General features: G+C 44.7%; 2 protein-coding genes across 5 annotated transcripts in view; both read right to left on the bottom strand.

Moving 5' to 3' along the window:
- Window positions 1-829, bottom strand: part of PRKCG (protein kinase C gamma) — a 41,282-nt gene extending 40,453 nt beyond the window's left edge. Inside the window, exon 1 of the mRNA XM_086871692.1 lies at window positions 792-829. The gene's annotated coding sequence lies outside the window, so the exon portion shown is untranslated. The remainder of the gene's footprint in view (window positions 1-791) is intronic.
- Window positions 830-3,520: 2,691 nt separating this feature from the next.
- LOC111943035 (reticulocalbin-3-like) lies at window positions 3,521-24,400 on the bottom strand. Of its 4 annotated transcripts, XM_086871655.1 has the most exons (7): window positions 23,346-23,433; window positions 21,295-21,506; window positions 17,294-17,484; window positions 15,142-15,296; window positions 11,872-11,932; window positions 8,223-8,422; window positions 3,521-6,151 (listed from the first exon to the last, which is right to left on the bottom strand). In XM_086871655.1, exons 2-7 carry the CDS (start codon window positions 21,504-21,506, stop codon window positions 6,044-6,046), a joined length of 927 nt encoding a protein of 308 aa, XP_086727781.1. In that variant the 5' UTR covers window positions 23,346-23,433; the 3' UTR covers window positions 3,521-6,043. The 4 variants fall into 4 exon arrangements, with proteins under 4 accessions (XP_086727781.1, XP_086727783.1, XP_086727782.1 ...); XM_086871657.1 differs by lacking the exon at window positions 15,142-15,296 and having other exon boundaries at window positions 23,346-23,432; XM_086871656.1 differs by lacking the exons at window positions 3,521-6,151; window positions 8,223-8,422 and adding an exon at window positions 9,038-10,029 and having other exon boundaries at window positions 23,346-23,445.
- Window positions 24,401-24,447: the final 47 nt, after the last annotated feature.

A 24,447-nucleotide genomic window follows, 5' to 3' on the forward strand; every position in this document is an offset into this window, starting at 1 on the left:
AGGGATGGACAGACGGACATGGGGATGGACAGACGGACACACAGGGATGGACACACGGACACACAGGGATGGACAGACGGACACACAGGGATGGACATGGGGATGGACACGGGGATGGACAGACGGACACACAGGGATGGACACACGGACACGGGGATGGACACGGGAATGGAGAGATGGACACTGGGATGGACAGACGGACAGACCCACACACGGACACAGAGGGATGGACATGGGGATGGACACGGGGATGGACACACGGACACACAGGGATGGACAGACGGACATGGGGATGGACAGACGGACACACAGGGATGGACAGACGGACATGGGGATGGACAGACGGACAGACGGGGATGGACACATGGACACAGGGATGGACAGACGGACAGACCCCCACACGGACACACAGGGATGGACACGGGGATGGACACGGGGATGGACAGACGGACACACGGGGATGGACACACAGGGATGGACACACAAGGATGGACACACGGACACACAGGGACGGACAGACGGACACACGGACACACCCCCAGCCCGACACCCAAACCCCCAGCACTGACCTGAAACCTCTGGCCCCACTCGGACACCCGGACAGACCCACGGACAGACCCACGGACAGACCCACGGACACTCGGACAGACCCACGGACAGACCCACGGACAGACCCACGGACACCCGGACAGACCCACGGACAGACCCACGGACAGACCCACGGACAGACCCACGGACACCCGGACAGACCCACGGACACTCGGACAGACCCACGGACACTCGGACCGGACCCACGGACACCCGGACCGGACCCACGGACACTCGGACCGGACCCACGGACACCCGGACCGGACCCACGGACACTCGGACCGGACCCACGGACAGACCCACGGACACTCGGACAGACCCACGGACAGACCCACGGACCCACGGACAGACCCACGGACACCCGGACAGACCCACGGACACCCGGACGGACCCACGGACAGACCCACGGACACCGGGACAGACCCACGGACACCCGGACGGACCCACGGACAGACCCACGGACAGACCCTCGGACCGGACCCACGGACAGACCCTCGGACAGACCCACGGACAGACCCACGGACACCCGGACCGGACCCACGGACACTCGGACCGGACCCACGGACACTCGGACCGGACCCACGGACAGACCCACGGACACTCGGACAGACCCACGGACAGACCCACGGACCCACGGACAGACCCACGGACACCCGGACAGACCCACGGACACTCGGACCGGGCCCCGCGGCGAGCCGAGGAGGGAGGGGGCGTGGCTTAGCGGGGGGATGGGCGTGGTTTTGAGGCGGAGGGGGCGTGGCCTCGGCATTGCGGCAAATGAGGGGCGGGCGCGGAGGGGGCGTGGCTTAAACCGCGCTGGGTTTATAAAAGGGGGCGTGGCATAGAGGAGGCGTGGCTTAATCGTTGAGTGACGCGGGGGCGTGGCTTAACCATATACAGGGGGCGCGGCAAAGCCCAGTTGAGGTCTATGGAGGGGGCGTGGCTTAGCCCCCGTTGAGTTCTATGGAGGGGCGTGGCTTAACGCCTCATGGGGGCGTGGCTTAACACCATTGAGTCTATAGAGGGGGCGTGGCTTAACCCCCGTTGAATTCTATAGGGAGGGGGCGTGGCCTCGCCCTGCGGCAACGGGCGCGGTTATGCAAACGACGCGGCGTGGGCGTGGCTTCCTCCTTAAAGGGGCCGCGTCACTTGGGAGGAGTTTCGGGCTGGGATTTGGGGGGAGGGGCTCCCAGAGGATTCCCGAAATAAATTCGGGAATTCGGCTCCCCCCAAAAATAAAAATCTCGGCCGAGTCCCCGCGGATCCCCCCCGGATCCAGAGGATTTTTTTTGGGAATTTGGGACGGGTCATCCCCTCCCCCACCCCTGGAGAATCCCAAAAATTTGGGTTGGGGGGTGGGGGAGGGGCCGGCCCCGCCCCCCCCCCCCCATTTCCCTTTTATTTTTTTTTCCTTTCCCTCTTCAAGACCCAAATTTTGGGGACGGATAAATTCCATCCCCCCCCCCCCAAAATTCCCATTTTTTCCCCCCCAAAATTCCCATTTTTTTCCCCAAAATTCCCTTTTTTTTCCCAAAAATTCCCAATTTTTCCCTCCCAAAAATTCCCAATTTTTTCCCCCCAAAATTCCCATTTTTTTCCCCCAAAATTCCAAATTTTCCCCCCCCTTAAAATCCAATTTTTCCCCCAAAAAATTCCCAATTTTTCCCCCCAAAATTTCCCATTTTTCCCCCCCAAAATTCCCATTTTTTTCCCAAAATTCCCAATTTCCCTTCCCTAAATTCCCAATTTTCCCACCCTCAAAATTCCCATTTTCCCCTCCCCAAAATCCCCAATTTTTCCCTCCTGAAATTCCCAATTTCACCCCCCCAAATTCCCAATTTTTCCCCCCAAAATTCCCAATTTCTTCCCCCCAAAATTCCCAATTTTTTTCCCCCAAAATTCCCATTTTTCCCTCCCCAAAATCCCCAATTTTTCCCTCTTGAAATTCCCAATTTCACCCCCCCAAATTCCCATTTTTTCCCCCAAAATTCCAAATTTTTCCCCCCAAAATTCCCATTTTCCCCCCCCTTAAAATCCAATTTTTCCCCAAAAAAATTCCCAATTTCCCTTCCCTAAATTCCCAATTTTCCCTCCCCAAAATCCCGTTTTTCCCCCCAAAAATTCCCATTTTTTCCGCCTTAAAAATCCCAATTTCCCCCCCCAAATTCCCAATTTTTTCCCCCAAAATTCCCAATTTTTCCCCCCCAAAATTCCCATTTTTTTCCCCCAAAATCCCCAATTTTTCTCCCCCTCAAAATCCAATTTTTTCCCTCAAAATTCCCATTTTTTTCCTCCCAAAATCCCCATTTTTTCCGCCTTAAAAATCCCAATTTCCCCTTCCAAATTCCCATTTTTTTTCCCAAAAAATTCCCTTCCCTAAATTCCCAATTTTTCCCCCCCTAAATTCCCATTTTTCCCCCCTAAAATTCCCATTTTTCCCCCCCAAAATTCCCATTTTTTTTCCCAAAAATTCCCATTTTTTCCCTCCCAAAAATTCCCAATTTCCCTTCCCTAAATTCCCATTTTCCCCCCCAAAATCCCCAATTTTTCCGCCTTAAAAATCCCAATTTCCCCCCCCAAATTCCCATTTTTTTTCCCAAAAAATTCCCTTTTTTCCCCCCCAAAATTCCCAATTTCCCTTCCCTAAATTCCCATTTTTCCACCCCAAAATTCCCATTTTTTTCCCCAAAATTCCCATTTTTTCCCCCCTCAAAATTCCCATTTTTCCCCCCAAAATCCCCAATTTTTCTCCCCCTCAAAATCCAATTTTTTCCCCCAAAATTCCCATTTTTTCCCTCCCCAAAATTCCCATTTTTTCTGCCTTAAAAATCCCAGTTCCCCCCCCCAAATTCCCTTTTTTCCCCCCAAAATTCCCATTTTTCCCCCCCAAAATTCCCGATTTTCCCCCTCCCAAAAACGAGTCCGGAGAAAATTTTTTGGGAACCGAAATTTTATTCCCAAATATCCCAAAAAATTCCAGGGGGGGAATTCTGGGAACTTCCCAGACTCCCCCCAGAATTCCCCCAAAAAAATCCCAAATTTTGGTGTTTTTGGGGGGTTTGGAATTCCGGGAATTTTTTTTAATTTTTGGGGAATTTTTCAGGATTTTTTGGGAATTTTTTGGGATTTTTTTGGGGAATTTTTGGGGGGATTTTTCCAGGAATTTTTTGGAATTTATTGGGAATTTTTGAGGATTTTTTTGGAATTTTTTTTTATTTTTTGCGGGAATTTTTGAGGATTTTTTTGGGATTTTTTTTGGATTTTTCCAGGAATCTTTTGGAATTTATTGGGAATTTTTCAGGATTTTTTGGGAATTTTTGGGGATTTTTTTTTTATTTTTGGGGGATTTTTTCCAGGAATCTTTTGGAATTTATTGGGAATTTTTGAGGATATTTTTGGGAATTTTTGAGGATTTTTTTGGAATTTATTGGGATTTTTTGGGGGGAATATTTGAGGATTTTTTGGGAATTTTGGGGGATTTTTTTGAAATTTATTGGGATTTTTTGGGGGATTTTTGAGATATTTTGGGAATTTTTTTTGGAATTTTATTGAAATTTATTGGGAATTTATTGGGAATTTTTCAGGATTTTTTTGGGAATTTATTGGGAATTTTTTGGGATTTTTTTGGAATTTTTTTTTATTTTTTGCGGGAATTTTTGAGGATTTTTTTGGGATTTTTTTTGGATTTTTCCAGGAATCTTTTGGAATTTATTGGGAATTTTTGAGGATTTTTTTGGGGAATTTTTTGGGATTTTTTTGGAATTTTTTGGGATTTTTTGCGGGAATTTTTGAGGATTTTTTTGGGATTTTTTGGGGATTTTTCCAGGAATCTTTTGGAATTTATTGGGAATTTTTCAGGATTTTTTGGGAATTTTTGGGGATTTTTTTTTTATTTTTGGGGGATTTTTTCCAGGAATCTTTTGGAATTTATTGGGAATTTTTGAGGATATTTTTGGGAATTTTTTGGGATTTTTCTGGAATTTATTGGGATTTTTTGGGGGGAATATTTGAGGATTTTTTTGGGAATTTTGGGGGATTTTTTTGAAATTTATTGGGATTTTTTGGGGGATTTTTGAGATATTTTGGGAATTTTTTTTGGAATTTTATTGAAATTTATTGGGAATTTATTGGGAATTTTTCAGGATTTTTTTGGGAATTTTTTGGGATTTTTTGGGATTTTTTGGGGGAATTTTTGAGGATTTTTTTGGGATTTTTGGGGGGATTTTTCCAGGAATTTTTTGGAATTTATTGGGAATTTTTCAGGATTTTTTGGGAATTTTTTGGGAATTTTTTGGGAATTTTTTGGGGTCGTGGACTCACCAAAATTCCATTTATTCCCCCAAATTTTCCCCCAAAAATCCCGGATTTTTTCAGGTGAGGACAGGATTTTTTGGGAATATTTTTGGGAATGTTTTGGGAATGTTTTGGGGATATTTTGGGAATTTTTTGGGAATTTTTGGGGCTCTCAGAGCTCTTGGATTCACCAAAAAATTCCATTTATTCCCCAAATTTTCCCCAAAAAATCCCGGATTTTTTTGAGGCCGGATGGGATTTTTTGGGAATATTTTTGGGATACTTTGGGAATTTTTTGGGATATTTTGGGAATTTTTTGGGAATTTTTGGGGCTCTCAGAGCTCTCGGATTCACCAAAAAATTCCATTTTTTCCTCCGTATTTTCCCCCAAAAAATCCCAGATTTTTTCAGGTGAGGACAGGATTTTTCGGGAATATTTCCAGGGATATTTTGGGAATGTTTTGGGATATTTTGGGAATTTTTTGGGAATTTTTTGGGGTCGTGGACTCATCAAAATTCCATTTATTCCCCCAAATTTTCCCCAAAAAATCCCGGATTTTTTCAGGTGAGGACAGGATTTTTTGGGAATATTTCCAGGGATTTTTTGGGAATGTTTTGGGGATATTTTGGGGATACTTTGGGAATTTTTTGGGAATTCTCTGGGAGCTCAGAGCTCTTGGATTCACCAAAAAATTCCATTTATTCCCCAAATTTTCCCCAAAAAATCCCGAATTTTTTCGAAACCGGATGGGATTTTTTGGGAATATTTTTGGGATATTTTGGGAATTTTTTGGGAATTTTTTGGGAATTTTTGGGGAATTTTTTGAGACTTTTTGGGGGTCGTGAACTCATCAAAATTCCATTTATTCCCCCAAATTTTCCCCAAAAAATCCCGGATTTTTTCAGGTGAGGACAGGATTTTTTGGGAATATTTTGGGGATTTTTTGGGAATGTTTTTGGGATATTTTGGGAATTTTTTTGGATTTTTTGGGGCTCTCAGAGCTCTTGGATTCACCAAAAAATTCCATTTTTTCCTCCGTATTTTCCCCAAAAAATCCCAGATTTTTTCGAGGCTGGATGGGATTTTTTGGGAATGTTCACAGGGATTTTTTGGGAATGTTTTGGGGATATTTTGGGAATTTTTTGGGAATTTTTGGGGCTCTCAGAGCTCGTCGTGGGCCCTGTGCAGGTCCTGCCCGTAGTCCGTGGCTCGGCTCCCCACGAAAAGCTCCCAACTCCCCAAAATCTCCTCCCGGCTCAGGGACCCGTCCTGGGGGGAGAAAATTCGGGAAAATTCCATGGAATTTTGGGAATTCTGGGAATCCAGGGACATTCCAGGTGAATCCCTCTCCAAATCCCCCCAAAAAACCCCAAAATCCCCCCTAAAATCCCCCTAAAACCTCCCCAAAACCCCCAAATTTTTGGGATTTTTTTGGGAATTCCAGAGAATTCCATGGAATTTTGGGAATTCTGGGAATCCAGGGATATTCCAGGTGAATCCCTCTCCAAATCCCCCCAAAAAACCCCAAATTTCACCAAAAAACCCCAAAAATCCCCGAAAAAACGCCCTAAACCCCCCCAAAACCCCAAATTTTCCCGGATTTTTTTGGGAATTCCGGAGAATTCCATGGAATTCTGGGAATCCAGGGATATTCCAGGTGAATCCCTCTCCAATTCCCCCCCAAAAACCCCAAAATTTCACCAAAAAACCCCAAAAATCCCCCAAAAATCCCCCTAAAACCCCCCCAGAACCCCAAATTTTCCGGGATTTTTTTGGGAATTCCAGAGAATTCCATGGAATTTGGGGAATTCTGGGAATCCAGAAACATTCCAGGTGAATCCCTCTCCAAATCCCCCCAAAAAACCCCAAAATCCCCCCCAAAAACCCCAAAAATGCCCCAAAAATCCCCCTAAAACCTCCCCAAAACCCCAAAATTTCTGGGATTTTTTTGGGAATTCCAGAGAATTCCATGGAATTTTGGGAATTCTGGGAATTGGGGAAAGATCCAGGTGAATCCCTCTCCAAATCCCCCCCAAAATTTCACCAAAAAACCCCAAAAATCCCCCTAAAACCCCCCCAAAACCCCAAATTTTCCCGGATTTTTCCCGGATTTTCCCGGATTTTTTTTGGGGATCCCGGGAATGTTGGGAATTCTGGGAATCGAGAAACATTCCAGGTGAATCCCTCTGCAAATCCCCCAAAATCCCCCCTAAAATCCCAAAAAATCCCCCTAAAACCCCCCCAAACCCCCAAATTTCCCCGGATTTTTCCCGGATTTTTTTTGGGAATCCCGGGAATGTTGGGAATCCCGGGAATCCAGGGACATTCCAGGCGAATCCCTCTCCAAATCCCCCAAAATCCCCCCTAAAAACCCCCAAAATCCCCTTAAAATCCCCCTAAAACTCCCCCAAAAACCCCAAAATTTCCGGGATTTTTTTGGGAATTCCAGAGAATTCCATGGAATTTTGGGAATTCCGGGAATTGCGGAAAGATCCAGATACTTCTCTCTCCAAATCCCCCATAAAAAACCTCAAAATCCCCCCCAAAATCCCCCTAAAACCCCCCCAAACCCCAAATTTTCCCGGATTTTTCCGGGATTTTTTTGGGGAATCCCGGGAATGTTGGGAATTCTGGGAATCCAGGGACATTCCAGGTGAATCCCTCTCCAAATTCCCCCAAAATCCCCCTTAAAACCCAAAAAATCCCCTTAAAATCCCCCTAAAACCCCCCCAAAACCCCAAATTTTCCCGGATTTTTCCCGGATTTTTCCGGGATTTTTCCCGGGAATCCCGGGAATGTTGGGAATTCTGGGAATCCAGAAACATTCCAGGCGAATCCCTCTCCAAATTCCCCCAAAATCCCCCCTAAAATCCCAAAAAATCCCCCCAAAATCCCCCTAAAACCTCCCCAAAACCCCAAATTTTCCCGGATTTTTCCCAGATTTTTTCCTGGAATCCCAGGAATTTTGGGAATTCTGGGAATTTGGGAAGGATCCAGCTACTTCTCCCTCCAATTCCTGCCCAAATTCCCAAAATTTCACCAAAAAACCCAAAAAAATCCCCCAAAATCCCCCTAAAACCCCCCCAAAACCCCAAATTTTGGTGGATTTTTTTGGGAATTCCAGAGAATTTCATGGAATTTTGAGAATTCTGGGAATTTGGGAAGGATCCAGGTGAATCCCTCTCCAAATTCCCCCAAAAAACCCCCTAAAACCCCCAAAAATCGCTATAAAACCTCCCCAAAACCCCAAATTTTCCCGGATTTTTCCCGGATTTTCCCGGATTTTTCCCGGATTTTTTCCGGGAATCCCGGGAATGTTGGGAATCCCGGGAATGCCGACCTGGTCCCGGTCGGTGTGGTGGATGAGGTGCTGAGCCTCCAGGCCGGCCCAGTCGGAGCTGGGGGGGCTGAGCCAGAGCTGAACCTCGGCGGGGCCCAGGCTGCGGTCGCCGTCGCGGTCCCGGTGCCGCAGGAACTGCTCCCGCTCCCGCCGCAGCTCCGCAGGCTCCGGAGAGCCCGGGGGAGCCTCCTGGAGATCGGCTGCAAAGGGAAATTCCAGGGGTTATTCCCAAAAAAATCCCCGTCCCGAAATTCCTAAAAATTCCTGAGAAATTCCCGAAAAAATCCCCCCAAAAATGGGAATTTTGATGCGGAAATTCGGATTTTTTTCTCCGGATTCCGTGGGATTTTGGGGGTTGGGAAGGTGGGAAATGAGGGGAGATTCCAGGGGTTATTCCCAAAAAAATCCCCATCCCGAAATTCCTAAAAATTCCTGAGAAATTCCCCAAAAAACGGAGCCAAAAACGCCCAAAATTCACAAAAAACGGAGCCAGAAACCCCAAAAATCCCAAGAATTGGAGCAAAAAACCCCCAAAATTCCCAAAAATCCCCAAAAAATGGATCCAAGAACCCAAAAAATCCCAAAAAATGGAGCCAGAAACCCCCAAAATTCCCAAAAATCCACAAAAAATGGATCCCAAAATCCCCAAAAATTCCCAAAAAATGGAGCCAAAAACCCCCAAAATTCCCAAAAAACCACAAAAAATGGAGCAAAAAACACCCAAAGTTCCCAAAAATTCCCCAAAAATTGGAGCCAAAAACCCCAAAATTCCCAAAAATTCACCAAAAATTGGAGCCAAAATCCCCCAAAAATTCCCCATTGGGCTCCAGGCAATCCCAGAATTCCCAAATTCCCCATTGGGCTCCAGGGAATCCCAGAATTGCTCCGGAGGCTCCGGAGAGCCCGGGGGAGCCTCCTGGAGATCGGCTGCAAAGGGAAATTCCAGGGGTTATTCCCAAAAAAATCCCCGTCCTGAAATTCCCAGGAATTCCTGAGAAATTCCCGAAAAAGCGGAGCCAGAAACAGCGAAAATCCCCAAAAAACGGAGCCAGAAACCCCAAAAATCCCAAGAATTGGAGCAAAAAACCCCCAAAATTCCCAAAAATCCACAAAAAATGGAGCAAAAACCCCCCAAAATTCCCAAAAAATCCCCAAAAATGGATCCCAAAACCCCAAATTCCCCATTGGGCTCCAGGGAATCCCAGAATTCCTGGAGATCGGCTGCAAAGGGAGATTCCAGGGCTTATTCCCAAAAAAATCCCCGTCCCGAAATTCCTAAAAATTCCTGAGAAATTCCTGAGAAAATCCTCAAAAAACGGAGCCAGAAACAGCGAAACTCCCCAAAAAACGGAGCAAAAAACGCCCAAAATTCACAAAATTGGAACCAGAAACCCCAAAATTCCCAAAAAACGGAGTCAGAAACCCCAAAATTCCCAAAAAATCCCAAAAATTGGAGCCAGAAACCCCAAAATTCTCAAAAATCCACAAAAAATGGAGCAAAAAACACCCAAAGTTCCCAAAAATCCCCCAAAAATGGATCCCAAAACCCCAAAAATTCCCAAAAATTGGAGTCAGAAACCCCAAAAATTCCCAAAAATCCCCCAAAAATGGATCCAAAATTCCCAAAAATTCCCCAAAACTGGATCCAGAATTCCCAAATTCCCCATTGGGCTCCAGGGAATCCCGGATTTGCGGGAGCGGAGGCAGAAAGTCGGGAATGGCCGATCCCGGTGCCGCAGGAACTGCTCCCGCTCCCGCCGCAGCTCCGCAGGCTCCGGAGAGCCCGGGGGAGCCTCCTGGAGATCGGCTGCAAAGGGAAATTCCAGGGGTTATTCCCAAAAAAATCCCCGTCCTGAAATTCCTAAAAATTCCTGAGAAATTCCCGAAAAAGCGGAGGCAGAAACAGCGAAAATCCCCAAAAAACGGAGCCAGAAACCCCAAAAATCCCAAGAATTGGAGCCAGAAACCCCAAAATTTCCAAAAATCTCCCCAAAATGGATCCCAAAACCCAAAAAATTCCCAAAAATCCACAAAAAAACGGAGCAGAAAACCCCCAAAATTCCCAAAAATCCCCCAAAAATGGATCCCAAAACCCCAAAAATTGGAGTCAGAAACCCCAAAAGTTCCCAAAAAACGGAGCCAGAAACCCCAAAATTCCCAAAAAATTGGAACCAGAAACCCCAAAATTCCCAAAAATTGGAGCAAGAAACCCCAAAATTCCCAAAAATCCACAAAAAACGGAGCCAGAAACCCAAAAATTCCCCAAAATTCGCCAAAAATTCGCCAAAAATTCCTCGGATATTCCCCAAAAATTCCCAAAAATTCCCTGAAAATTCCCCAGAAATTCCCCAAAAATTGGAGCCAAAAACCCCAAATTCCCCATTGGGCTCCAGGGAATCCCAGAATTCCCAAAAATTCCCAAAAAACGGAGCCAGAAACCCCCAAAATTCCCAGGAATTCCCGAGAAATTCCCGAAAAAATCCCCCCAAAAATGGGAATTTTGATGCGGAAATTCGGATTTTTTTCTCCGGATTCCGTGGGATTTTGGGGCTTGGGAAGGTGGGAAATGAGAGGAGATTCCAGGGCTTATTCCCAAAAAAATCCCCAGCACGAAATTCCTAAAAATTCCTGAGAAATTCCCCAAAAAACGGAGCCAAAAACGCCCAAAATTCCCAAAAAATAGATCAAAAAACCCCCAAAATCCCCCAAAAATTCCCCAATTGGGATCCAGGGAATCCCAGAATTCCTGGAGATCGGCTGCAAAGGGAGGATCCAGGGCTTATTCCCAAAAAAATCCCCGTCCCGAAATTCCCAGGAATTCCTGAGAAATTCCCGAAAAAACAGAGCCAGAAAACCCCAAAATTCACAAAAATTGGAGCAAAAAACACCCAAAATTCACAAAAATCCACAAAAAACGGAGCAAAAAACCCAAAAATTCCCCAAAATTAAAGCAAAAAACCCCCAAAATTCCCAAAAATTCCCAAAAAAACTGATCCAAAAACCCCAAAATTCCAAAAAAATTCCCCCAAAATTCCCAAAAATTCCCCAAAAAATCCCAAAAAATCCCCCAAAAATTCCCCCCCAAAATTCCCAAAACTCCCAAAAAAATTCCCCAAAAATTCCCAAAAAAATCCCCAAAAATTCCCCCCAAAAATACCCAAAAAATCCCTGAAAATTCCAAAAAAATTCCCCAAAATTCCCCCCAAAAATTCCCAAAAAATCCCCCAAAATTTCCAAAAATTTCCGAAAATTCCCCAAAAATTCTCCAAAAAATCCCAAAAATTCCCCCAAAAATCCCAAAAAATTCCCAAAAATTCCCCCCCAAAATTCCCAAAACTCCCAAAAAAATTCCCCAAAAATTCCCAAAAAAATTCCCGAAAATTCCCCCCAAAAATTCCCAAAAAAATCCCCAAAAATTCCCCCCAAAAATACCCAAAAAATCCCCCAAAATTTCCAAAAATTCCCAAAAATTCCCCAAAAATTCTCCAAAAATTCCCCAAAAATTCCAAAAAATCCCCAAAAATTCCCAAAAATCCCCAAAAAATTCCCAAAAAATTTCCAAAAATTCCTGAAAATTCCCAAAATTCCCCAGCATTCCCAAATTTCCCCGGAATTCCCGAATTTCCCCAGAATTCCCGGATTCCCTCACCGATGTACTCGTCCACCTGGATCAATCCGTCCCCGTTCCGATCCAGATCCTCGATCGTCTCCTGGGAAGGGCAAAAATTCCCAAAAATCCTCCCCAAAATTCCCAAAATTCATCCCAAAAAATTCCCAAAATTCATCCCAAAAAATTCCCAAAATTCCCAAAATTCCTCCCAAAAATTCCCAAAATTCCTCCCAAAAAATTCCCAAAATTCATCCAAAAATTCCCAAAATTCCTCCCAAAAATTCCCAAAATTCCTCCAAAAAATTCCCAAAATTCCTCCCAAAAATTCCCCAAATTGCTCCCAAAAATTCCCAAAATTCCTCCCAAAAATTCCCAAAATTCCTCCCAAAAATTCCCAAAATTCCGCCCAAAAATTCCCCAAATTCATCCCAAAAATTCCCAAAATTCCTCCCAAAAATTCCCAAAAATTCCCAAAATTCATCCCAAAAATTCCCAAAATTCCTCCCAAAAATTCCCAAAATTCATCCCAAAAATTCCCAAAATTCCTCCCAAAAATTCCCAAAAAATTCCCAAAATTCCTCCCAAAAATTCCCAAAATTCCTCCCAAAAATTCCCAAAAAATTCCCAAAATTCATCCCAAAAAATTCCCAAAAATTGCCAAAATTCATCCAAAAAAAATCCCAAAATTCCTCCCAAAAATTCCCCAAATTGCTCCCAAAAATTCCCAAAATTCCGCCCAAAAATTCCCAAAATTCATCCCAAAAATTCCCAAAATTCCTCCCAAAAAAATTCCCAAAATTCATCCAAAAATTCCCAAAATTCCTCCCAAAAATTCCCAAAAATTCCCAAAATTCATCCCAAAAATTCCCAAAATTCATCCCAAAAAATTCCCAAAAATTCCCAAAATTCCTCCCAAAAATTCCCAAAATTCATCCCAAAAAAATTCCCAAAATTCATCCCAAAAATTCCCAAAAATTCCCAAAATTCCTCCCAAAAATTCCCAAAATTCCTCCCAAAATTCCTCCCAAAAATTCCCAAAATTCCTCCCAAAAATTCCCAAAATTCATCCCAAAAATTCCCAAAATTCATCCCAAAAATTCCCAAAATTCCTCCCAAAAATTCCCAAAATTCCTCCCAAAAAATTCCCAAAAATTCCCAAAATTCATCCCAAAAATTCCCAAAATTCCTCCCAAAAATTCCCAAAATTCCTCCCAAAAATTCCCAAAATTCCTCCCAAAATTCCTCCCAAAAATTCCTCCCAAAAATCCTCCCAAAAATTCCCAAAATTCCTCCCAAAAATTCCCAAAATTCCTCCCAAAAATTCCCAAAATTCCTCCCAAAAATTCCCAAAATTCCTCCCAAAAATTCCCAAAATTCCTCCCAAAAATTCCCAAAAATTCCCAAAATTCATCCCAAAAATTCCCAAAATTCCTCCCAAAAATTCCCAAAATTCCTCCCAAAAATTCCCGAAATTCATCCCAAAAAATCCCCAAAAATCCCAATTTTGGCCCATTTTGAGCCGGATTTTCGCCGTTTCCAGCGGGATTTTTTGGGAATTCCAGGAATTTTGGGAATTCTGGGAATTCTGGGAATTCTGGGAATGTCTGAGCCTCATCTAGGCCTCCTAAAACCCCCAAAATTCCCACAAAAATCCCCAAAAATCCCAATTTTGGCCCATTTTGAGCCGGATTTTCGCCATTTCCGCAGGATTTTTTTTGGGAATTCTGGGAATTCCGGGAATTTTGGGAATTCCGGGAATTTTGGGAATTCTGGGAATCCCTGACCTGAGCCACGAGGTGCAGGAGGGCTCCAAGCTCCCAAAAATGCCCCAAAATCCCCCGAAAAACCCCCAAAAATCCCAATTTTGGCCCATTTTGAGCCGGATTTTCGCTGTTTTGAGCAGGAATTTTTGGGAATTTTGGGAATTCCGGGAATTCTGGGAATTCTGGGAATTCTGGGAATGTCTGAGCCTCATCCAGGCCTCCTAAAACCCCCAAAATTCCCAAAAAAACCCCCAAAAATCCCAATTTTGGCCCATTTTGAGCCGAATTTTCGCCGTTTCCAGCGGGATTTTTTTGGAATTTTGGGAATTCCAGGAATTCTGGGAATTCTGGGAATGTCTGACCTGAGCCACGAACTCCAGGCCTCCAAAAATCCCAAAAATCCCCCAAAAATCCCAATTTTGGCCCATTTTGAGCCGGATTTTCGCCGTTTCCAGCGGGATTTTTTGGGAATTTTGGGAATTTTGGGAATTCCGGGAATTCTGGGAATTTTCGGAATTCTGGGAATGCCTGACCTGAGCCACGAGCTCCAGGAGGGCTCCAAGACCCAAAAATCCCCCCAAAATCCCCCGAAAAACCCCCAAAAATCCCAATTTTGGCCCATTTTGAGCCGAATTTTCGCCGTTTCCAGCAGGATTTTTTTGGGAATTTTGGGAATTTTGGGAATTCCGGGAATTCCGGGAATTCTGGGAATTCTGACCTGAGCCACGAGGTGCAGGAGGGCTCCAAACTCCCTAAAATGCCCCAAAATGCCCCAAAAAATCCCCAAAAATCCCAATTTTGGCCCATTTTGAGCCGAATTTTCGCCGTTTCCAGCGGGATTTTTTGGGAATTCCGGGAATTTTTGGGAATTCCGGGAATTTTGGGAATTCTGGGAATGCCTGACCTGAGCCACGAGGTGCAGGAGGGCTCCAAGTCCCAAAAATGCCCCAAAAATCCCAATTTTGGCCCATTTTGAGCCGGATTTTCGCCGTTTCCAGCGGGATTTTTTTGGGAATTTTTGGGAATTTTGGGAATTCCGGGAATTCTGGGAATTCTGACCTGAGCCACGAGGTGCAGGCCTCCCAAAAAAATCCCCAAAAATCCCAATTTTGGCCCATTTTGAGCGGATTTTCGCCATTTCCGCAGGATTTTTTTGGGAATTTTGGGAATTTTGGGAATTTTGGGAATTCTGGGAATTCCGGGAATTCTGGGAATTCTGACCTGAGCCACGAGCTCCAGCAGTGTCCCAAGCTCCCAAAAATGCCTCAAAATCCCCAAAAATCCCAATTTTGGCCCATTTTGAGCGGATTTTCGCCGTTTTGAGCAGGATTTTTTTGGGAATTTTGGGAATTTTGGGAATTCCGGGAATTCCGGGAATTCTGACCTGAGCCACGAGGTGCAGGCCTCCCAAAAAAATCCCCAAAAATCCCAATTTTGGCCCATTTTGAGCCGGATTTTCACCGTTTCGAGCGGGATTTTTTTGGGAATTTTGGGAATTTTGGGAATTTTGGAATTCTGGGAATTTTGGAATTCTGGGAATTCTGACCTGAGCCACGAGGGGCAGGAGGTGCGGGAAATCCTCGGGATGCAGGAAAGCCTGGAGCTCCTCCCCGCGCAGGCGCCGGTCGCCGTCGGCGTCGGCCGCCTGGAAACGGAGCCGGGATCGGAGCAGGAGGCGCCGCTGGGAGCCCCCAAAATCCTCTGGAATGGCAAAAAAAATCGGGAATGAGGGGTGGGGGAGGGGGGAGAGAGGGGGAATTGGGGGGGAAATGGAGGGGGGAAATGGGGAAAAATTGGGGAAAAAATTGGGGAAAATTTGGGGCAAATTGGGGAAAAAATCCCAAAAAATTCCCCAAAAAATCCCTAAAAAATCCCAAAAAATTCCCTAAAAAATCTCAAAAAAATCCCAAAAAATCCCCCAAAAAATTCCCAAAAAATCCCCCAAAAATTCCAAAAAAAATCCCAAAAAAATAAAAAAAAAATCCCCAAAAAATCCCCCCAAAATTCCAAAAAAAATCCCAAAAAATCCCCAAAATTCCCAAATAAATCCCAAAAATTCCCCAAAAATCCCCAAAAAATTCCCAAAAAAATCCCAAAAAATCCCCCAAAAATTCCCAAAAAAATCCCAAAAAATCCCCCAAAAAAATCCCAAAAAATCCCCCAAAATCCCCCAAAAATTCCAAAAAAATTCCCAAAAAAATCCCAAAAAATCCCCAAAAATTCCCAAAAAAATCCCAAAAAATCCAAAAAATCCCCCAAAAATTCCAAAAAAAATCCCAAAAAATCCCCAAAAAATCCCCAAAAAAATCCCAAAAATCCCCCAAATATTCCCCAAAAAATCCCCAAAAATCCCTAAAAATCCCCAAAAATAAAAAAAAAATCCCAAAAAAATCCCAAAAAATTCCCCAAAAATTCCCAAAAAAATCCAAAAAAATCCCCAAAAATTCCCCAAAAAATCTCAAAAAAATCCCAAAAAAATACCCCAAAAAATCCCCAAAAATTCCCCCAAAAATTCCAAAAAAATTCCCTAAAAAATCCCAAAAAAATCCAAAAAAAATCCCCAAAAAATCCCCCCAAAATTCCAAAAAAAATCCCTAAAAAATCCAAAAAAATCCCCCAAAAATCCCAAAAAAAATCCCCAAAAAATCCCTAAAAAATCCAAAAAAAATCCCCAAAAATCCCCAAAAATTCCCAAAAAAATCCCAAAAAATCCCCCAAAAATTCCCAAAAAAATCTCAAAAAAATCCCAAAAAATTCCCCTAAAAATCCCCAAAAATTCCCAAAAAAATCCCCAAAAATCCCCCAAAAATTCCCCAAAAAATCCCCCAAAAATTCCAAAAAAATCCAAAAAAATCCCCAAAAATTCCCCAAAAATTCCAAAAAAATCCCAAAAAATCCCCAAAAATTCCCCAGAAATTCCCAAAAAAATCCCAAAAAATCCCCCAAAAATCCCAAAAAATCCCCCCAAAAATCCCAAAAAATCTCCCAAAAATCCCAAAAATTCCCCAAAAAATCCCCAAAAATTCCCAAAAAAATCCAAAAAAATCCCCAAAAATTCCCCAAAAAATCTCAAAAAAATCCCAAAAAAATCCCCCAAAAATTCCAAAAAAATTCCCTAAAAAATCCCAAAAAAATCCAAAAAAAATCCCCAAAAAATCCCCCCAAAATTCCCTAAAAAATCCCAAAAAATCCCCCAAAATTCCCCCAAAAATCTCAAAAAAATCCCAAAAAATCTCCCAAAATCCCAAAAAATCCCCCAAAAATTCCCTAAAAAATCCCAAAAAAATCAAAAAAAAATCCCCAAAAAATCCCCCCAAAATTCCCCAAAAAAATCCCAAAAAATCCCTAAAAATCCCCAAAAGTTCCCAAAAAAATCCCAAAAAATCCCCCCAAAATTCCAAAAAAATCCCAAAAAATCCCCAAAAAATTCCAAAAAAAATCCTCAAAAATCCCCCAAAAATTCCCAAAAAATCCCAAAAAATCCCCCCAAAATCCTAAAAAAACCCCAAAAATTCCCAAAAAAAAATCCCAAAAAATCCCCCCAAAAACCCCCAAAAAATAAAATAAAAAAATTTTAAAAAATCCCCAAAAATCCCCCCAAAAAATTAAAAAAAAATTTTTAAAAAATCCCCCCAAATCCCCCAACCCCTCCCCCACTCCCGAATTCCCGGAATTCCCGGAATTCCCGGATTTCCCACCTCCGTCTCCGAAGCTTTCCCGCTGCAGCTCGTCCCAGCCCACGGCGCCGTCGCCGTCCAGATCCAGGCGGGATCTCTCGATCCTCAGCGATTCCTCCCGGGATCCGCGGTGCCTCCGGAGGATCCAGGCCCGCAGCTCCTCCCCAGAGACCCCCCCGGAGCTGTCCGAGTCCATCAGATCCACCAGGAGCCTGGGAATGGGGAAAAATCGGGATTTGGGAGCTGAAATTCCCAAAATTCCCAGGGAAACTGAGGCAGGATTGAGGTGGTTTCAAAATTGACCCAAAATCCCTCGGAATTGACCCAAAATTCCCATCCTGGACCCCCCCCCGGAGCTGTCCGAGTCCATCAGATCCACCAGGAGCCTGGGAACGGGGGAAAAATCGGGATTTGGGAGCTGAAATTCCCAAAATTCCCAGGGAAACTGAGGCAGGATTGAGGAGGTTTCGAAAAGAACCAAAATCGGGAGGAATTCACCCAAAATCGGGAGGAATTGACCCAAAAACTTTCGGAATTCTCACCCAAATCCCCTCAATTCCATCAGGATTTTGGGAAAATAGGGATTTGGGAGCTGAAATTCCCAAAATTCCCAGGGAAACTGAGGCAGGATTGAGGTGGTTTCGAAAAGAACCAAAATCGGGAGGAATTGACCCAAAATTCCCATCCTGGACCCCCCCCTGGATTCATCTGAGTCCATCAGATCCACCAGGAGCCTGGGAACGGGGGAAAATCGGGATTTGGGAGCTGAAATTCCCAAAATTCCCAGGGAAACTGAGGCAGGATTGAGGAGGTTTCAAAAAGAACCAAAATTGACCCAAAATCTTTCAGAATTCCCTCAAAATCTTTCGGAATTCCCACCCAAATCCCCTCAATTCCATCAGGATTTTGGGAAAATCGGGATTTGGGAGCTGAAATTCCCAAAATTCCCAGGGAAACTGAGGCAGGATTGAGGAGGGTTCGAAATTGACCCAAATCGGGAGGAATTCACCCAAAATTCCCATCCTGGACCCCCCCCAGGAGCTGTTTGTGTCCATCAGATCCACCAGGAGCCTGGGAACGGGGGAAAAATCGGGATTTGGGAGCTGAAATTCCCAAAATTCCCAGGGAAACTGAGGCAGGATTCAGGAGGTTTCGAAATTGACCAAAATTGACCCAAATCGGGAGGAATTGACCAAAAATTCCCATCCTGGACCCCCCCCCAGGAGCTGTCCGAGTCCATCAGATCCACCAGGAGCCTGGGAACGGGGGAAAAATCGGGATTTGGGAGCTGAAATTCCCAAAATTCCCAGGGAAACTGAGGCAGGATTGAGGAGGTTTCAGAAAGAACCAAAATCGGGAGGAATTGAACCAAAATCGGGAGGAATTGACCCAAAATCTTTCAGAATTCCCACCCAAATCCCCTCAATTCCATCAGGACCTTGGGAAAATCGGGATTTGGGAGCTGAAATTCCCAAAATTCCCAGGGAAACTGAGGCAGGATTGAGGTGGTTTCAGAAAGAACCAAAATTGACCCAAAATCGGGAGGAATTGACCCAAAATTCCCATCCTGGACCCCCCCCTGGATTCATCCGAGTCCATCAGATCCACCAGGAGCCTGGGAACGGGGGAAAAACCGGGATTTGGGAGCTGAAATTCCCAAAATTCCCAGGGAAACTGAGGCAGGATTGAGGTGGTTTCGAAAAGAAACAAAATCGGGAGGAATTGACCCAAAATCGGGAGGAATTCACCCAAAATCTTTCAGAATTCCCACCCAAATCCCCTCAATTCCATCAGGATTTTGGGAAAACCGGGATTTGGGAGCTGAAATTCCCAGAATTCCCAGGGAAACTGAGGCAGGATTGAGGTGGTTTCAAAAAGAACCAAAATCGGGAGGAATTCACCCAAAATTCCCATCCTGGACCCCCCCCCAGGAGCTGTTTGTGTCCATCAGATCCACCAGGAGCCTGGGAACGGGGAAAAAATCGGGATTTGGGAGCTGAAATTCCCAAAATTCCCAGGGAAACTGAGGCAGGATTGAGGAGGTTTCAAAATTGACCAAAATCGAGAGGAATTGACCCAAAATCGGGAGGAATTGACCCAAAATCGGGAGGAATTCCCACCCAAATCCCCTCAATTCCATCAGGATTTTGGGAAAATCGGGATTTGGGAGCTGAAATTCCCAAAATTCCCAGGGAAACTGAGGCAGGATTGAGGAGGTTTCGAAATTGACCAAAATTGACCCAAAATCGAGAGGAATTGACCCAAAATCGAGAGGAATTGACCCAAAATCTTGTCCAGGTTTTTCTTGGAATCTGGGGTGAATTTTTCCAGATTTTTTTCGGGAATTTTGGGTGAGTTTTGGGTGATTTTTATGGGGGGAATTTTGAGTGAATTTTTGGGGGAATTTTGGGGAATTTGGGGAGATTTTTGTGGGAATTTTGGGAGATTTTTGTGGGAATTTTGGGTGATTTTTATGGGAATTTTGGGTGATTTTTTTTGGAATTTTGGGTGATTTTTATGGGAATTTTGTGTGTTTTTTGTGGGAATTTTGGGATATTTTGGGTGAATTTTGGGAGATTTTGGTGGGAATTTTGGGAGATTTCGGTGGGAATTTTGGGTGAATTTTTCCATATTTTTTGCAGAAATTTTGGGTGATTTTTATGGGAATTTTGGGTGATTTTGGGGAATTTTGGGAGATTTTTGTGGGAATTTTGGGTGATTTTTGTGGGAATTTTGGATCATTTTTTCCCTATTTTTGGGTGATTTTTTGTGGGAATTTTGGGAGATTTTTATGGGAATTTTGGGAGATTTTGGTGGGAATTTTGGGATATTTTGGGTGAATTTTGGGAGATTTCGGTGGGAATTTTGGGTGATTTTTATGGGAATTTGGGTGAATTTTTCCATATTTTTTGCAGAATTTTGGGGTGATTTTTATGGGAATTTTGGGTGATTTTGGGTGAATTTTGGGTGACTTTTGTGGGAATTTTGGGTGATTTCTGTGGGAATTTTGGATCATTTTTTCCCTATTTTTGGGTGATTTTTTGTGGGAATTTTGGGAGATTTTTTTCGGGAATTTGGGGTGAATTCCCATGGATTTTTTTTGGTGGGAATTTTGGGTGATTTTTGTGGGAATTTTGGGTGATTTTTTCCGGATTTTTTATGGGAATTTTGGATGATTTTTTTCTTTTTTTGGGGGGATATTTTGGGTGAATTTTGGGTGATTTTTGAGGGAATTTTGAGTGAGTTTTGGGTGATTTTTGGTGGGAATTTTGGGAGATTTTTGTGGGAATTTTGGGTGATTTTTTCTTTTTTTGGGGGAATATTTTGGGTGAATTTTGGGTGATTTTTGGTGGGAATTTTGGTTGAATTTTCCCTATTTTTGGGTGAATTTTGGGAGATTTTTGTGGGAATTTTGGGAGATTTTTGTGGGAATTTTGGGTGATTTTTGTGGGAATTTTGGGTGATTTTTGGTGGGAATTTTGGGTGATTTTTTTCCCTATATTTGGGTAAATTTTGGGTGATTTTTGAGGGAATTTTGGGTGATTTTTGTGGGAATTTTGGGTGATTTTTGTGGGAAATTTGGTTGATTTTTGTGGGAATTTTGGCTGATTTTTTCCCTATATTTGGGTAAATTTTGGGTGATTTTTGTGGGAATTTTGGGTGATTTTTGGTGGGAATTTTGGTTGAATTTTCCCTATTTTTGGGTGAATTTTGGGTGATTTTTGTGGGAATTTTGGGTGGTTTTTTTGCCTATATTTGGGTAAATTTTGGGTGATTTTTGTGGGAATTTTGGGTGATTTTTGAGGGAATTTTGGGTGATTTTTGGTGGGAATTTTGGCTGAATTTTCCCTATTTTTGGGTGAATTTCGGGTGAATTTTGCGGGAATTTCGGCCGATTTTTTGCAGGAATTTTGCGCGAATTTTCACAGAACCTCAGGGAAATTTTTGTGGAATTTTTTGGTGCAATATTTTTGGGAATTTTTGTGGAATTTTTTTGGGAGGGAATTCTTCGAGGATCTCACCCCAGCCGTCTCCGGGACTCTTCGGGGGGCAGCTCCCGCTGCTCCTGCGCCTCCTGCGCCCCCCAAATTGCGGCGTGATCCCAAAAAAGCCCCTCGGAATCGTGGCTGTGGGGCTGGGGGGGGTCCCCAAAATGGGGCTGGGGGGCCTGGGGGGACCCCCCAGAGGTCAGAGCCAGGAGGGGCCACAGCGGCCACAGCCAGGCCGGCGGCATCTGCGGGGAAAAAGGGTCAAAAATGAGCCCAAAATGGCCTGAAATAGCCCGAAAATCATCCCAAATGGCCCGAAATGAGCCCAAAATGACCCTAAATGACCCTAAAACGACCCCAAATGGCCTGAAATGAGCCCAAAATGGAAAGAAATGGCCTTAAAACCACCCCAAATGGCCTGAAATGAGCCCAAAATGGAAAGAAATGGTCTTAAAACCACCCCAAATGGACTGAAATGAGCCCAAAATGACCCTAAAACCACCCCAAATGGCCCAAAATGAGCCCAAAATGGAAAGAAATGGCCCTAAAACCACCCCAAATGGCCCGAAATGAGCCCAAAATGGAAAGAAATGGCCTTAAAACCACCCCAAATGGACTGAAATGAGCCCAAAATGGAAAGAAATGGCCTTAAAACCACCCTAAATGGCCCGAAATGAGCCCAAAATGGAAAGAAATGGCCTTAAAACCACCCCAAATGGCCTGAAATGAGCCCAAAATGGAGAGAAATGGCCTTAAAACCACCCTAAATGGCCTGAAATGAGCCCAAAATGACCCTAAAACGACCCCAAATTTCCTGAAATGAGCCAAAAATGGAAAGAAATGGCCCTAAAACCACCCCAAATGGCCCGAAATGAGCACAAAATGACCCAAAATAACCCTAAAATTACCCCAAATGGCCCGAAATGAACCCAAAATGCCCCAAAAACAACCCAAAATGGCCCGGGACCCTCAAGACCCCCTCAAAAATCTCACCCAGAACCCCCCAAACCCCCTCAAAACTCCACCAAAACCCCCCAAATTCTCCTCAGAACCCCTCAAATCCCTCAGGGCCCTCAAGACCCCCTCAAAATCCCACTCGAGATTTCCCAAAACCCCCTCAAAACTCAACCAAACCCCCCAAATTCTCCTCAGAACCCCCCAAACACCTCAGGACCCTTCAGGGCCCTCAAGATCCCCTCAAAAATCTCACCCAGAACCCCCCAAACCCCCTTAAAACTCCACCAAAACCCCCCAAATTCTCCTCAGAACCCCTCAAATCCCTCAGGGCCCTCAAGACCCCCTCAAAAATCTCAAACAGAAGCCCCCAAATCCCCTTAAAACTCCACCAAAACCCCCCAAAACTCCCCCAAATTATCCTCAGAACCCCCCAAATCCCTCATGACCCCTCAGGGCCCTCAAGACCCCCTCAACATCCCCCCCAAACCCCCCTCAAACTTCACCAGGACCCCCCAAAACTCCCCCAAATTCTCCTCAGAACCCCCCAAACATCTCAGAACCCTTCAGGGCCCTCAAGATCCCCTCAAAAATCTCACCCAGAACCCCCCAAACCCCCTCAAAACTCCACCAAAACCCCCCCAAATCTCCCCCAAATCCTCCTCAAATCCCTCGGAGCCTTCGGAACCCTCAGGACCCCCTCAAAATCCCACTCAAAACCTCTCAAACCCCCTCAAAACTCCACCAAACCCCCCCAAATTCTCCTCAGAACCCCCCAAACACCTCAGGACCCTTCAGGGCCCTCAAGATCCCCTCAAAAATCTCACACAGAAGCCCCCAAATCCCCTTCAAACTCCACCAAAACCCCCCAGAACTCCCCCAAATTCTCCTCAGAACCCCCCAAACATCTCAGAACCCTTCAGGGCCCTCAAGATCCCCTCAAAAATCTCACCCAGAACCCCCCAAACCCCCTCAAAACTCCACCAAAACCCCCCCAAATCTCCCCCAAATCCTCCTCAAATCCCTCGGAACTTTCGGAACCCTCAGGATTCCCCCAAAATCCCCCTCAGGACCCCCCAAAATCCCCCTCAGGACCCCCCAAAATTCGCCCCCTCCCCCCCCCCGCTCACCTCGTCCCGTCCTGCCCCAACACCGGGGGGGGTCCCACTGCCCCTCACAGCTTTGGCCCCGCCCCCTTGGGGCGCATCGACCAATCAGCGGCGGCCGAGCCCACGTGAGGAGGGGAGAGCTGCGCTCCCATTGGCTGAGGCGCGCCACGTCCGCGCGCCGGACCCGAAAAGCCGCTTTTTTAACCCAAAGTGAGCGTGTGGGGCGGGAGCGGGGCCGGGAACTGGGCTATACTGGGATATACTGGGATATATCGGGATATACTGGGATATAGTGGGATATATCGGGATATACTGGGAATTACTGGGATATTTTGGGATATATTGAGATCTACCGGGATATATTGGGCTATACTGGGATATACGGGGATATTTTGTGATATACTGGGTTTTACTGGGATTTACCGGGATATATTGGGATATACTGGGATATTTTGGGATATACTGGGATTTACTGGGATTTACTGGGATATACTGGGATATATCAGGATATACTGGGATATTTTGGGATATATTGAGATTTACCGGGATATATTGAGATATACTGGGATATTTCGGGATATACTGGGATGTACTGGAATATATCGGGATATACTGGGAATTACTGGGATATTTTGGGATATATTGAGATTTACCGGGATATTTTGGGATATATTGGGATATACTGGGATATTTTGGGGTATACTGGGATTTACTGGGACATACTGGGATATACTGGGATATATTGGGTCGAAGTAGGTTATACTGGTTTGGGCTGGGATATACTGGGATAAACTGGTTTATACTGGGACAAACTGGTTTATACTGGGATAAACTGGGTTGTATCGGCAGCCTGGACTGGGATGAAGGGGAATACATTCCGTGAAACTGGTTTATACTGGTCTGGATTGGGGTTAAACTGGAAACAAGAGCGGGAGAAAAAGGGCGGGAAAACGTGAGGGGAGAAAAAGGGCGGGAAAACGTGAGGGGAGAAAAGGGCGGGAATCGTGAGGGGAGAAAAGGAGCAGGAAACGCGAGGGAGAAGAAAGGTAGGAAATGGGGGAAAAACGGGGGGAAATGGAGGCAATGTCCCCCTCAATTCCTCAGGTTCCCCTCCCCGAAATCA

Source organism: Cyanistes caeruleus, chromosome 36, assembly GCF_971803275.1.
Source record: "Cyanistes caeruleus chromosome 36, bCyaCae1.hap1.1, whole genome shotgun sequence".
Taxonomy (NCBI): Eukaryota; Metazoa; Chordata; class Aves; order Passeriformes; family Paridae; genus Cyanistes; species Cyanistes caeruleus.